The 15,405-nt window shown below is 35.3% G+C and overlaps 2 protein-coding genes across 2 annotated transcripts; one reads left to right on the plus strand and one right to left on the minus strand.

The window, feature by feature from the left end:
• Positions 1-262: 262 nt before the first annotated feature.
• LOC119254995 (olfactory receptor 51G2-like) lies at positions 263-1,219 on the minus strand. Its single transcript, XM_037522017.1, has one exon. It carries the CDS (start codon positions 1,217-1,219, stop codon positions 263-265), a length of 957 nt encoding a protein of 318 aa, XP_037377914.1.
• An 11,539-nt stretch (positions 1,220-12,758) lies between these two features.
• On the plus strand, positions 12,759-13,691 carry LOC119254996 (olfactory receptor 51G2-like). The gene has a single exon (XM_037522019.1). The coding sequence runs from the start codon at positions 12,759-12,761 to the stop codon at positions 13,689-13,691; it is 933 nt and encodes a 310-aa protein (XP_037377916.1).
• The last annotated feature ends 1,714 nt before the right edge of the window (positions 13,692-15,405 follow it).

Consider the following 15,405-nt stretch of genomic DNA (forward strand, 5'->3'; position numbering starts at 1 on the left):
ATCCAACTTATCCACCAAAAACACTGAGCTTAGGTTCCGATTGCCATTTCTCCTTCCCACTACCAACAATGATCATTCAAGATCATAGTTGTGATCATTTATTTGTCTTTTTTTCCCTCTTTAGATGTAGTACTTCTTGAAGGGAAGACCTGAGTATTTTTCATTTTTTTACTCAATTCATGGTGCCTAGTATACTGTTGGCACATAGTAGATCCTGTAAAGCACTTTTAATTGGGTTGTCACCTCTGATAGAGAGAAAATATCATTCCCCTGCAATGACACGTTGCACCCAAAATCTCTTGCGCAGGGCAGCCTGAATCTGCCGGGATTTAAGACTGTAAACCAGAGGGTTGAGCAGGGGCGTCATGAGAAGGTAGGCGTTGCTCATGGTGGTGTACAAAACTGGGGAAGTATCCTGGGTGTAACGATGCAACACTGACAGGCTGATGAGGGGCAGGTAAAACACAAGAACTGTACATAAGTGACAGGCACAGGTGTGCAGTGATCTCCAATTTCTGTCTTGAGTCTCTAACTTCATAATAGTGGCCAAGATCTTCATGTATGAAGCTAGGATGAAGACAGCATCCACTGCAAATGTACAGAGTACAAAAATCAGTCCATAGGCACTGCTGAAAGTAACATCCCCACAGGCCAGGTTCAGCATATCTGGGTAGTAGCAGTAAGAGTGTGAGAGGATATTGGATCCACAGAAAGGAAAGGTCCTGAGGAAAAAAGGGAGAGGGGCCAGCAGAGCAGCTCCTCGTATAAGGGCCGCTCCACTTAAGCAGGCAACAGTGTAGTGGTTCAGGATCCTGTTGTAGTTTAGAGGCGCGCAGATAGCTACCAAGCGATCAAAAGCCATGGCAACCAGGACTCCTGATTCTACTGAAGAAAAGGTATGGATGAAGAACATTTGGGTTAGGCAGGCATCCAGGCCAATGTGGCGGATATCAAACCAGAAGATAGCCAAGACACTCGGCATGGTAGACAAAGAAAGGCCTAAGTCAGTAACGGCGAGCATGGCCAAAAAGTAGAATTGAGGTTCATGCAAATTCTGCTCTGCTCTAACTAGGATGAGCAGAAGAGCATTCCCCGCAAGGGCTATGAGGTACAGGAGACAGAAGGGAATGGAGATCCACATGTGTGCAGCCTCTAGACCAGGAATGCCAATGAAGGAGAAGGTGGGCCTGCTGGAGACCGTGTTATTAAAAGCCGGCATGCTAGCATAAGGATAGGACCGCAGTCTGGGGTGTGTGAGGACCTATAAGAGAAATCATGTGACAGGAATATTGAAAACCAAATTTAATGTATTGTTAATATACAGAGTTTTAAAATGAAGAGATGAAGAACTTAAACTTTTGTTAACTTCATTTTTTTTCTTTTGATACATGGATACCAACTAAGTGCATAAAAAGACACTCAACTTAGGCCTCATGATACAGGGCTTACATACAGTGCTATCAAGCTATTGCCAGCCACTGCAGCATGAGTTCAATCCCCTACTGGCCAGGGAGAAATCCACATGGCACAGCAGACTGCTCTTGCCTCCCCCGCTGCTCCCCTCAGCAGTGTATTTCAGTATATCTGCCTGTTCTGCTCCCCACACTCTCTGGTGAACCCTCTCACTCTGCACCTCTGGCTTACACCCCAGTTCTTGAACACATAAATAAATATTTTTTAAAAAGACATTCAAACAGCTTTATTTATGAGATAAATGTAAATGAGAAATACAATAAGAGAGCACTAGAATAGTTAAATTTAAAATGTGTGTGTTGGTGTGAATGTGGAACTAGAAGTCTCATACATTTTTGATGGGATGAAATGGTAGAGCCCCTTCAATAAGAGTCTGGCATTTTTAAAATAAAGTTGCATGTGTACTTTTGTATAAAAGCATGTATATATATCCACACAAAAACTTGTACACGTTTGTTCATAGACATTTTACTTGACAGCAAAAAAAAAACTGGAAAGAAACCAAATATACATCCACTACTTAATACATAAACAAACTGTGGAGGATCCATATGATTGACATTATAAAGGAAGAAATGACTGATAGATGAGCACATATGCCATGTGAAAGAAGGCAAACACAAAAGATAAGGTCTAGAAAAGACAAGGACTTAATGTTTGTTGATGAGAGGTTTCTAGAGATGAACGAGGACTGTGAAGAGTCTGGTTACAAACAGGCAAGGGCTGATTTTTGTGAGATTAAAATGTTTCATCTCATGGTGGATGTACTTATTACATGAATTAATATATTTTTAAGACATCAAATTGTACTATAAAAAATGGCCATTATATACATTACACCTCAATAAAGCTAAACAAAAAATAAGATTTTTGTCTGAGGAATGGCTTCTTCATCATTCTAAAAAAGTAGCTAATCAAAATGTATCTCTTTAGGACATTATTCCTAATTCCTTCTCGTCAGCTCATTCATAATAGAAATGTCACTGTCACTGGTGATATAACTTGAATTCCATTACCAAAAATTCATTATGTCTTGAATGAACACCAGACTATATAATTTTACATATTCATTTTACTATGATCTAAATACCCCACACATACTACATTGAAAAAAAAAGGTAAGTTCCAACAATATTGTCCTCAGTGTCCTTTTGATTTTTTTCTCCAATTCAATGAACTCTTAACTCCATACACGTATCCTTCTCCTTAGAAGGATTCATAGAAAATTTCTGGGTAAATTTAGCACTCTTGAGGATTCAGTTAACTTCCAAATGTTTGTACTCACTGAGATAACTTTTCCTGGATATATATTCAACTGACTCATAGATACCACTACCCAAATTACTTCACAGGAAATTCAAATACACATCCAAATGTAATCACTAATATTATCCTTATCAATCTTTACAATTTTTTCTTCAGAAATGTTATAGATGAGCCAATTGTATATTTAATGCCAGTTAATTTTATAGGTGAGGTTGCAGTTATAAAGACAATAGGATCATAGCCAGACTTTCTAGGTTCACCCTAGAATATGGCTCAATCTCTAGTAGACATTGTCTTTGGCTAATTAAGTTATCTTTCTGTGCCAATTTCCCTGTTGGAAAAATGAGAGCATTAGTTTCTTCTTTCCTTGGAGTTTGAATGACAAATAAGAAAAATGCCTCACCATAGTAAAATGTTGTCTAACTAGAAACTATTATTATTAAATCTCACCATTGTTCTTCATTTTAATCAGTGTTGCTTTAAAGCAAACTAGTAGTTTCTTATTTGAACTCTATCTCAAGTATTTCTCCATTAATCCATTGTTCATACATTTTTCATAGTCATGTTCTAAAATTTGAATATTACTACTTTAAAGTCCTTTCAATATTTCCCCATAAGTTCCAACATATATTTAACTTCTCTTGCTTTTTTTTTAAAGATTTATTTATGCATACAAGAACTGGGGTACAGGCCAGAGGTGTGGGGGGTGAGAGGATTCACCAGAGACAGAGTGGGGAACAGAACAGGCAGACTGATTAAACCACACTGCTGAGGGGAGCAGCAGGCAAGTCAGGAGAGGTCTGCTGTGCCATGTGGGCAGCTTCCTGGTGGCTGGGGATCAAACTCGTGCTGCAGTGGCTATGGATAGCTTCATAGATTGCGTCTTTTTTTTTTTTTAAATAATAAATTTTATTTTTATATTCCCCCATACAATTGCAAACACCCCATTCTGACCCCAATCCTTCATAGATTGTGTCTTAATCCCTTGCGCCACCAGGGAGGCCCATCTCTTACTTTTTTATGCAGCATAAGACTTTTAAATCTGAAAACTCTATACTCCTCTCATTTCATCACTAAGGCTATGTGATGTTCCTCTGCTCTGTATTTTGTGACAGTAATACTAAAGATATTTGGAACTCTACCCTCACATATTATCTCTCTACATCTTTATAGTTTTATACTCTCTTACATACCTAGTGCATTTCTCTTCAGTTTTAAAAGTTAATCTCAGATAGTATCTCTTTTAGAGAGTATTCCTTAATCCTATCAAATAAAACTAAACATATTTTCTTTGGAAAATTTGAATTTGTCTACCATTGCACCCATAAAATTTTGTCTTTTTCCTTTTTTATTATTTTTAATTTTTTCTGCCTATTAATAAGTCTGCAAGTACTTGACATCATAAGCTTTTTTGTTTCTCTAAATGAGATTTTTTTCTGGGAATTTTATGTATTATGATAAATGATTTTGAGTAATTGACTTAAGAATAATTGAGTAACTTGATTTACCTAAACCCCACCTTAAAAAAAATGATAGTATATTCGAATTTTGATGAGAGTATTAATTCTATGAGATAAAAAAATTACATAACACACTACCTAAAATTTTCTAAAATTTAATCAATTTGCATCTGTTTACAAACTTTCAGAATATTTAATTTATTGCAAAATACATGTGTCAGTGTAATTCAGATATTATAAAATAAAATCTCTTCACAGAAAACATACTAATCATTAAGAAACACCAATACATTTTTAAAAAGTGATAAAATTTCACAATGTAAATATAAGATTTTATATTAAAACCACAAATAGATTTTATTAACTATCATACTATGAACAGATTTCTCTCTCGCTCGCTCACTCTCTCTTTCTATATATACATACATACATATGAGATTATATGTGGTATGAAAGAGTTTGCCTATGTATGTATTTATCTATATCTTTCAAACATCTTGTGTATTATTTATATTTTTGGGTGAATTGTAAAAAATGTCAGGGTATAACTTATCAAGTCAATATTCCAGGTCAATAAAAACAGCTTAAATATGTGTTGGATAAAGGCAGGGGACAGTGGAGAGGTAGCAAATGATGTAGAAAAAGACAGTAATATGGAGGGGAAGAAAAGAATGGAGGGGAGAAGGAAAAGGGAAGGTAGGAAGGAAAAATTTAGAAAATTGAATAAAGAACATTATTTCCAAGTCCATTTTCATATACCAATGGTGGGATTGCATATCAAGTCCCAAAATACTAGCAAAATAGTTCTTTACCTACATCCATTCCATTTTTCTAAGCTGAAAACTTAAATTTGGTTTTGTGTGGTCCTTTTTCCAAAACACAAATTCCCATTTGAATATCATGAAAGTTGTAAAGATAAAAATGTCACTAGTAGAGAAAAGCTCAATAACTCGATTGATATAAGCTTTTCGTCTCATGTTGAGAGTGGGGGTCTCCAAGGTTTGCCAAAACATTTAATGTTCTCCAGGGTTCTGCACCTAAAAAGAGAACATGCTCACTTAATCAAGTCTAATGCATATTTGCAATTTATATTCATGAGATTGGTTTCAGGACTAAAGGAAAAACTTTCAAACAGGAAACACTATCCTTGAAACATGGGAATCTAAATTCTAGCGGTGTAAACACAATATGCAAATATAGCATTAACAAAATTCTTTAAATTGATCATGACAACAGTTATTATAAGACAACACAGATAAGAGTAAACCAATTGTTCAACTTCAACATGTATTACTTATCAACTCAAGATTTGCTGGTTCATCTACCCTGGAAAACTGGTTATTATTATACCAACTTGCTTGAATAGACATTCTCAGATTTACAGTGGTAGCTGACATTACTTATCTCTGAAATACTTCACTTACTGCACAATGAATGACTTTTCACTTTCAAATATATTCCTTGGCAAGATTGTTTTCCCTTGAAAGACACAGAACTTCACAGCTTAGTGTGATGAGAGGGAAGCCTTTCTTCAAGGGCTTGGTGGCTTAATAGTGGTTTAAAAACCAACAAGAGAGGGTCTCACAGGTCCCTTGAAATCTCTGCTGAGATTCAAAAATTCCTGGGAGATTGCAGTCATCACAACTTTAGTTTGCTTTCACAAGGGATCTGAGGAAGGAGGGAACACAACTTAGATATTATACATCTCGGAGAATGCTTTTGTACTAAAGAAATTAAAATTTCTTATTGTTTATGAACACAGTAGATCTAAACAATTTCTTCCTTTATTTTATAAAAAACAAACTGGAGTGAAAACATAAATTGGAACAATGTTTACATAAGACTGTTTAGAAAATGTTAGGAATTTTAGCAAGTAATATAATAACTACACAAAACTATGTAGTGCAAATTTGCACATGCAGGTTGTCAAAACTTGAAATATACAGAATTTTTAATGTATTTTTAGGCAAAACATCCATCATTTTCTCCACTGGTAACAAAACAAAACTGTCTGAATTTATCTTTTTGAATAGAAAATAGTAAATAAACTTATTTCATAACACTGGATTGTATCTTTTAGACCATGTGTTTTTTTTCTCAAAAGTTTATCAATGATATGTATCCATGACAGTAAAAAAAAAGATTTTCTGTGAGTTCTAAAAAAATACTTAACATTGTATGATAAGACCTGATAAAATACATTAACTATTTTCCTATATTTTTAGATTGTTTATACTTCACAAATATTAGTAAATACACTACTATTCAGTATACAACACTGTATGCACTTGTATTTCTACAGGAGAGATGTTCAAGTGAAATTGCTCCACCCAAAAATTTCCACTTTAATATTCAATTTCTGTGAAATATGTCAAATAATTTTGTAACATGCTAGACCAAAAAAATGCATTGTTGTCTCTTTAATTTATCTTGTCATACTGATTATTAGTCAAAGTAAGAAATTTTCTATTTGTATAAATTGCTTAGCAAATTCTCCACAAATTCTTTAGCAAACTGCCTAAGCAGGCATTTCAAAACATAGTCCAATAGCTACGTTTACAAACAGGCTCAGCTTAGGTCCACCTTATATCGTAAAATGCAAGTCATAAATTATATTGTAAAATGCAAGTCATAAATTATGAGTCCATGTAGGCACAACCTACATGGGGAACATATTAAATCCAAACTTTTCAACCAAGGCACCATTCATAGTAGCTCTCAAAACCATTTCATATCTATATATCCTTATGGTCCTCTGGGACAAAATGTTTGCACCTAAAATGTTTCTGGTGGATACAACATGGTAAAGCTCATAATTATGTATGTGTAAATGCATGCATCTATGTATCTATCTATAGATCAATCTATCTATCTGTTCATTTGGAGGGCAGGTTTATGAGGCATAACAAATATAGTAATTTTTACTATTTTAAGTGCACAAATATTTAACAAATATGTGTGCATTTGTATAAACATCAATACGACCCAAATATACATATCTTAATCACTCCAAAATTCCCATGTTGCTTTGAGTAACCCTTTCCCCCATCAGTTGTAGGCACTGGAAACCTATTTTCTTGTTAACTGAGAGGGTCTTTGGAAACAGAAAGTGACAGCTAACATGGAGGTGTAAAGTGCCTGTCTGAATGTTGAAGGAATGCTCTAGTATACACACAAAGCATCACAGCAAAAATTAGGAGACCTACTGGTTCCAGACATCTAATATTGTTATAATCATTAGCTAGCCACTAACTTAAGTGAGTAGACTTCAGAGACTACACTTGACAAAGAATATAAACTTTACAGAATTATTCATAAAACAAATAAGCAAAGAAAAACCAAAGCAACAACAATAAGTCCTGTAAGTCTGTCTGATTTCCAGACATGCCACAGCATATTATTTAGATTGCCCAGTATCAACATATATTATGGAAGACTGGAAGGAAATAAGAAATTATAGACTATTCGCAGAAAGAAAACAAGTAAACAGAAACTTTCCTTGAAGAATCTTGTAGATTGATGTAAGATTAAATCATTTATTTTATATATATTTTCAAAGAAATAAAGCATCCATAAAGATTGAAGTATTATGATGACATCTATTCACATTGAGAATATCAATGAAGAGAAAAATTTTAAAGCATCAAATATAAACTTTCAAGTTAAAATGTGTAATAATTAAAAATAAAAAACAACACTATGGGTATTCCATAGGATATTTGAGTAGGAAGGAAAAAAAATCAAAGGACATGAAGATAAAATATAAAGTTTGTTCAGTCTGAGGATTGTGGAGAAAGAAGAAGAAAGAAAATTAAACAGATTATCTTGAGGTACATCACCATGTGTACCAACACACAGAAAATGACAGTCCAAGAATAATGAGAGAAAATTAAAAAGGAAAGAATATTTAAAGAAATAATAGCTGAAGACTTCCTAATTTTGATAGAAATCATAATGAACATACCCAAGAAGCACAACAAATTCCAGTAAGAAAAATAACTAAAAGGAAATAAAATGGAGATATTACACACTCAAGCCTTGAACTATACTACAAAGCCATAATAATAAAAGCAGCATAGAAATAGAACAAAAGCAGACACACAGACCAATGGAATCAAATTGAAAATATAGAAATACACCCATATATTTATGGTCAACTAATCTATAACAAAGGAGCATATAAAATACACTGGCAAAAGATAGTCTCTTCAATAAATGGTGGTGGGAAAACTGGACCTCCACATGCAAAAGACTGAAACTAGACTACCACCTCACACCATACACAAAAAATAACTCAAAATGGATAAAAGATTTGAATGTAAGACCTGAAGCCATAAAGTCTGTAGAAGAAAACATAGGCAACACTCCTGACATACACCTCAGAAACATCTTTGAGGACTCATCCCCAGATGCAAAGAAAAATGAAGGAAAGGTAAACAGCTGGAACTATGTCAAACTAAAAAGCTTCTGCACAGCAAAAGAGAGAGTAACCAAAACAAAGAGACACTGCATAGAATGGTAGAAAATATTTGCACTCCATAAAACTGATAAGGGACTTATATCAAAGATCTACAAAGAACTTACACAACTCAACAAAAACAAAGCAAACAACCCATCAAAAAATAGCAGATGATCTATACAGACACTTTTCTAAAAAAGAAATGTGAATGGCCAACAGGTAAATGAAGAAATGTCCAAACGTCATTTATAATCAGGGAAAAGCAAGTCAAACCTCAATGAGATACCACCTCATACTGTTGAGAATGGCCCATAGGAAAAAAAAAAAAAATTACAATAGCAAATGTTGGTGATGATGTGGAGAAAAAGGAACACTCTTACTCTGCTGATAGGAATGGAAACTATTCCAGCCACTGTGGAAACTTAAAACCCTAAAAATGAGGGCCTCCCCTGGTGGCGCAGCGGTTGAGCACTGGGCTGCGAGGCTGCCGGCAGCCTCTGCAGCGCCGGTTTGTTCCTCGCCGCCAGAGAGGGTCCCACAAAAAAAAAAAAAAAAAAAAAGAAAAAAAATCTAAAAATGAATCTACCATATGATCTTGTGATTCCACTCCTGGAAATAACCCAAAAGGCATATAAAACACTAATTTGAAGGGAAAACTGCACTCCTATGTTGAATGCAGCAATATTTACTATAGCTAAGATATGGAAATAACCCAAATGCCCCCAAACAGACAAAGGGGTCAAGAAGACATGGCATGTATACACAATGGAACACTACTCAGTGATCAAAAAAGATAAACTCATGTCATTTTAGCAACATGGATGGAGCTAGAAGGTATTAAGCTATACAAAATAAGTCAGAAGGAAAAAGAAAAATATTGGATGATCTCACTTATAGGGGAATTATAAGGAAACCAAAGAAAGGATCAGGAAAAAGACAAACTTGCAGGCAAACCATAGAACTGAGACATGCTGCAGGAGAGGAAGAAGGAGAGGAGTGGTTATGGATGCCGAGGTAGTGGAAGAATTATGGGAGTACACCTGAGGGGAGAATTTAAATATTGTACAAAAATAAACAATGACATAAGAAATTTTTTTAAAAATTAAAAAAGTAAATTCGGAGAAATACACCTAAGCATATCAGTCAACAGTCACACACACACACACACACACACACAAATGCATAGAGAATTTTGAAAGCAGCAAGAGGAAAATAACCCACTACATACAAAGTATCCTCTACATAAGTTAATGAAGGTTGTATCTCGCATCTCTTAAGTCAGGGATTCATGTGAGGATGATTGCTGCATTTTTCCAATCAAGTGATAGTTGAGACATTTTAGAAACAGGTTCATTTGTCTAATTTTATTAAAATGACCCATTGTACTTGATACCTCATTCACGGCAGGATATTTTCCTGTTGCCTTCTGTTTGAGTACATTGATATCACCCCACACCATCTTTAGTGCTTATGTTCCTCAGAACCATTCTAAGTTCCTAAGTGCAGCTAATACCTATTTTTTTCACAGTGCATGTACTAATACCCATTTTGAGTATGTCTTCATTTAACTAGGGCCACTTTTCAGGGTATTATTTTTAGGTAATTTTCTTCTTACTTCTTTCCTCTCAAATTCATATCACATCAACCATTGCAACATTGATTGATTTCTTCATTCCTTCTTGAGGGCTAAAATCAACACACTGATTTGCAATAATACGTCTAATGGCCTTATGTTTAAGCACAGATAGAAGGAAACTTAAGCTCTTGTTAAACATTCCTCATTCTTATTTGAACATAATACTTTCACTGTGATTTTTTTCATCATCAACACTGTCACTATTTTTTCAACGTTATCAAATCATTTTTCAAAGTCTTTTGGCCATCTCCATAGTATTTATGTTATTATAACATATTCTAGTCAGCAGTGGCAATGCCTGGCATCATTAATCATCACTTAATCGTATCTTTGTGACTTCTTTCTTTAATTTTTTTCTTTCTATAGATCAACATGTTAAAAAAACAAGGAAAAAACCTTGCTCATATATTCTGCCATTAACAAAATATGTAGTATGATATAAATAGTCTTTACAGCTAACGTGATACTAGCCACAAAATTGGGAGACCAATTGCATAAAATTTCTCATATGTAATGTGGATTATATCCTAGTTGAAAACACTATGATAATACAAAAGAAGGATTTAATTATGCCTTGCGAAGTGATAAAATAGCCAGATGAGTCTTGTGGACTCTGGGGAGCCACTCCTGGTAACTTTGACACAGAGGACATATTCTAAGGGGAAGCCTCAAACAAATTCAACACACACACACACACACACACACAGACACACAGATAAATAGCTACTTGTTCTAGACATAATTTTAGGAGCATTTTCTTTATGCTTATGGCCCCAATGCAAGGATCTTCTAATGACAGTGGAAAACCAGAGATCTCTTTGGTTCTAACTAAAATTCCAGGAAAGAAGAAATTTTAGAAGGTAATTCTTATTTCTAGATTTTATTTCCTCTTCCATTTCATTTGTATAATTAGACCAATTCCTGTGGGAGATGGTATTTTTCATGATTTTTGTTTCATTACAGTCTTTCTAAAGATGTAAACTTCTCTCTGATTCACCAGATTTCCAAAATGAGTAACAGATGGTAAACACAAGGAACTGATTGTCTGTAAATAGGCATGAAATGCTATGTCATCATTACAAGAAGAATTCTTGGGATCTTATTAATGATGCTCAAATTTCTAATCGTTTCCACAGTCAGCAACATAGATTCAGGCAACCTATTTGCTTTTTAAATATATTATAGCAAAGAAACATGACAAACTGCTGAGAAATATTTTAATAACTATTATTTCTGAGAAAGTTCTATGCACAAGGCTAGGTTTTAAATTATCAATGTAAATTATATAATTTAATCCACATAGAACTCTTATGTTATAGATATTATTCTGTTATTGTCTATGATTTATAGTTGAAAACTCTAAACTTTAAGAGGTCAAATTAATTGTCCAAGGCTATGCAGCTATTGAACCCAAGCAGTACCTACTTTTTAAAAAAATATTTTTGTGGAATGATACGGTCAATTTAAGAAATAAATACCCAATGAGGGAAAATTCATAGGCCGCACAGTTTTCTGCTCTCCACTGAGTTCAACTATCTGACTGCTAAATTGCTATTTATGAGTCTGATATCTCATCTGAAAAATAAGTGTAAGCTAGAAATTTTTACATAGGGGTTTGGTATATTTGATGGAGTCAAACTTAAAAAATTTTATTGTCTCATGATCATAGTATTATTCCTTTCAGTAAAAATAGGCTATTATTGTAAATGACAGTTTCCTTGAAATAGGAAAATAACCTAAGAATATGACCCATGCAATTATTTGACTAAAAAGCAACTGTAGTCATCTTTTAAATATATGAATATGAGCATGGCATCGACTGTATCAAAACACATACACACACACACAAACTACTACCCTTACATTTATTTATTTGGGGATTCTGTATGAACTTACCAAAATTACCTTCCAGTCCAGCTTATTTTACAACTCAAGCCAAATTTTATCCACATCTAAAATAAATTCTACAAAGCATTATAGATTTCAAAACTTTTTATCCCTCCTTTGCCTCTAACTTTTCTCCCTGTCTGAGATATTCTTTTCTACCACATAACTGTAGAATCTCAGCTTAATTGTTACCTCCCAAGGAGCATTCCTTGATCTGTCATACATGTTCTTCCACAGTATTTATCAGCAACTTAGTCCAGTTTATATTTTTATTACAAAGGACAGTGTTTATAATAAGTACTTTTATAGAACATACCCATTTAAAAAAAGATATTTGCTAAAAAATTTGTAAATTTGACCAACCAAATAGTCATCATAAGAGACGTTAGAAGATCTTTACTTAAACCACATCATTAAAATGCTTAATAAAATTAGTTCAAAGAGAAGGGGAAATTCAGCCACTGTAGTAACCAACACAAGTGCATAATGTAGACTTTATGAAACAGGATCTTGAGCTAATCCATACTTCCTCATTCTACAGACAAAAAACCTTGGATCCTGTAATCTGCCAGCCATCATGGTCTTTTCCAATGAGAGTAACTACAGACCCTTTCTTCTGACAGGCTTCCCTGGCTTGGAGGACTCACATCCACTGATATCCATTTTGTTCTGTGTCCTTTACCTAATTGCCCTCATGGGTAACATCACCATCTTGGTGGTGATTCGGGTGGAGCAGTCACTTCATGCACCCATGTACATTTTTCTCTCCATGCTGGCTGCTAGCGACCTTGGACTCTGCGCTGCCACCCTGCCCACGCTACTCATGCTTTTCTGGTTCAACATCCGTGAAATAGACTTTGATGGTTGCCTCACCCAGATGTTCTTCATCCATGTGTTCTCCCTAATGGAATCAGGTATCCTGCTCACCATGGCTTTTGATCGCTATGTCGCCATTTCCAACCCACTCAGATACACTAATATTTTGACCAATTCCACCATTGCCAAAATAGGTGTAGGACTTTTGCTACGAGCTGTGGCTGTCATTTTCCCAGGACCCTTTCTCATTAAACAGCTGAAGTTTTGCAAGGCCAATGTACTCTCCCACTCATATTGCCTGCACCCTGATATCATCAAGCTTGCCTGTTCAGACCACCGCATCAGTAGCATCTATGGTCTTATCATCATCCTTATCACCTTTGGAGTGGACTCTGTGCTCATTCTCCTCTCTTATGTCAAGATTCTGATCACTGTGCTAGGTATTGCCTCCCGGGCAGAACAATTCAAGGCTCTTAACACTTGTGTCTCCCACATCTGTGCTGTGTTGTTAGTCTATATCCCTATGCTGGGGGTATCCATTATCCATCGTTTTGCAAAACATGCTCCACCCGTGGTGCATATTATCATGGGCTATGTATACTTACTGATCCCTCCTGTTCTTAACCCTGTTGTGTACTGCATTAAGACCCGGGAGTTACGCACCCGTCTTCTGGGTAATCTACTAAAAGTATAGTGGAGAGGAAATTAGGGTCATGATCCTTTGACATTATTTTCTACCTTGGGCAAAGGAAATGTGTATCACTGAGAAATATGCCTCTGATTATAAACCTCATCACATGTTTATTTTTTTTTTTAATAAATTTTATTGTTATATTCCCCATACAATTGCAGCCCCCCATTCTGACCCCAATCCCTCCCCTCCCACCCCCGCCCCCCTAAAAGTGTCTCTGGTTCATAGTTTTTTGTTGATTTTGATTTTCACTTTCTTATAGCTATTCATTTTCCTGGTCCCTTATTTAAGTTTTCTAGATTCCTGCTATGAGTGAGACCATCCGGTATTTTTCTTTTTCTTTTTGGCTTATTTCGCTGAGCATGATCCCTTCCAGCGCCATCCATGTTGCTGCAAATTGCATGTGTTTATCTTTTTTGAATGCTGAGTAATATTCCATGGTATATATGTACCACATCTTCTTGATCCAGTCATCTATTTTTGGGCATTTGGGTTGTTTCCAAAGCTTAGCTATTGTAAACAGTGCTGCTATAAACATAGGGGTGCAGGTGTTCTTTGGAATTGATGTTTCTGTGTCCTTTGGGTAAATACCTAGGAGTGGAATTGCTGGATCATATGGAAGCTCTATGTTTAGTAGGTCCAGAAATCTCCATACAGCTTTCCACAGTGGTTGGACCAGTTTGCACTCCCACCAACAGTGCAGAAGAGTTCCTTTTTCTCCACACCCTCGCCAACATTTGTTGTTGCTAGTTTTTTAATATGTGCCATTCTCACTGGTGTAAGATGGTATCTCATGGTAGTTTTGATTTGCATTTCCCTGATGACAAGTGATGTTGAACATTTTTTCATATGCCTGTTGGCCATTTGCATTTCCTCTTCAGAGAAGTTTCTTTTAAGCTCTTCTGCCCATTTTTTGACTGGATTATTTTCTTTGTTGTTGTTGAGTCTCATCAGCTCTTTGCAGATTTTTGTGATCAGTCCTTTATCATTAGTGTTGGGTGCAAAAATGTTCTCCCAGTTGGTGGGGTTTCTCTTTGTTTTTGTTATGTCTCTTTTGCTGTGCAAAAGCTCTTTAATTTGATGTAGTCCCAGCTGTTTATCTTTGCCTTCACTATCACTGCTTTGGGTGATGTGTCTGTAAAGATGTCTTTGATGTGCAAATCACGTAGTGTTTCGCCTATATTTCCTTCTATATATTTTATGGTTTCAGGTCTTATGTCTAGTTCTTTAATCCATTTTGAGTTGATTTTTGTGTATGGTGTGAGGTGGTGGTCAAGCTTCATTCTTTTGCATGTAGCGACCCAGTTTTCCCAGCACCATTTATTGAACAAACTTTCTTTGCTCCAATGCATATTCTTTGCTCCTTTGTCAAAGATTAGTTGACCATAAATCTGTGGGTTTATTTCTGGATTTTCTATTCGATTCCATTGGTCTGTATGTCTGTTCTTGTTCCAATACCATGCAGTTTTGATGATTATGGCTTTGTAGTATAGTTTGAAGTCTGGGAGTCTGATGCCTCCATTCCCTTCTTTTTTTTTCAGGAGAGCTTTGGCTATTCGGGGTTTTTGGTGATTCCATATGAATTTCATCAATAATTGTTCTATTTCTTTGAAGAATGACATTGAAATTTTGATTGGAATAGCATTGAATCTGTATATTGCTTTTGGTAGGATGGCCATTTTAATAATGTTTATTCTTCCAATCCATGAGCAGGGGA

This window comes from Talpa occidentalis, unplaced genomic scaffold, assembly GCF_014898055.3.
Source record: "Talpa occidentalis isolate TD23 unplaced genomic scaffold, MPIMG_talOcc4v2.1 talOcc4.3, whole genome shotgun sequence".
Classification (NCBI taxonomy): Eukaryota; Metazoa; Chordata; class Mammalia; order Eulipotyphla; family Talpidae; genus Talpa; species Talpa occidentalis.

Excerpts from the sequence above, each read along its gene's own strand:
- LOC119254995 (XM_037522017.1), bottom strand. The coding sequence starts at position 1,219 with ATGCCGGCTTTTAATAACACGGTCTCCAGCAGGCCCACCTTCTCCTTC.
- LOC119254996 (XM_037522019.1), top strand. The coding sequence starts at position 12,759 with ATGGTCTTTTCCAATGAGAGTAACTACAGACCCTTTCTTCTGACAGGC.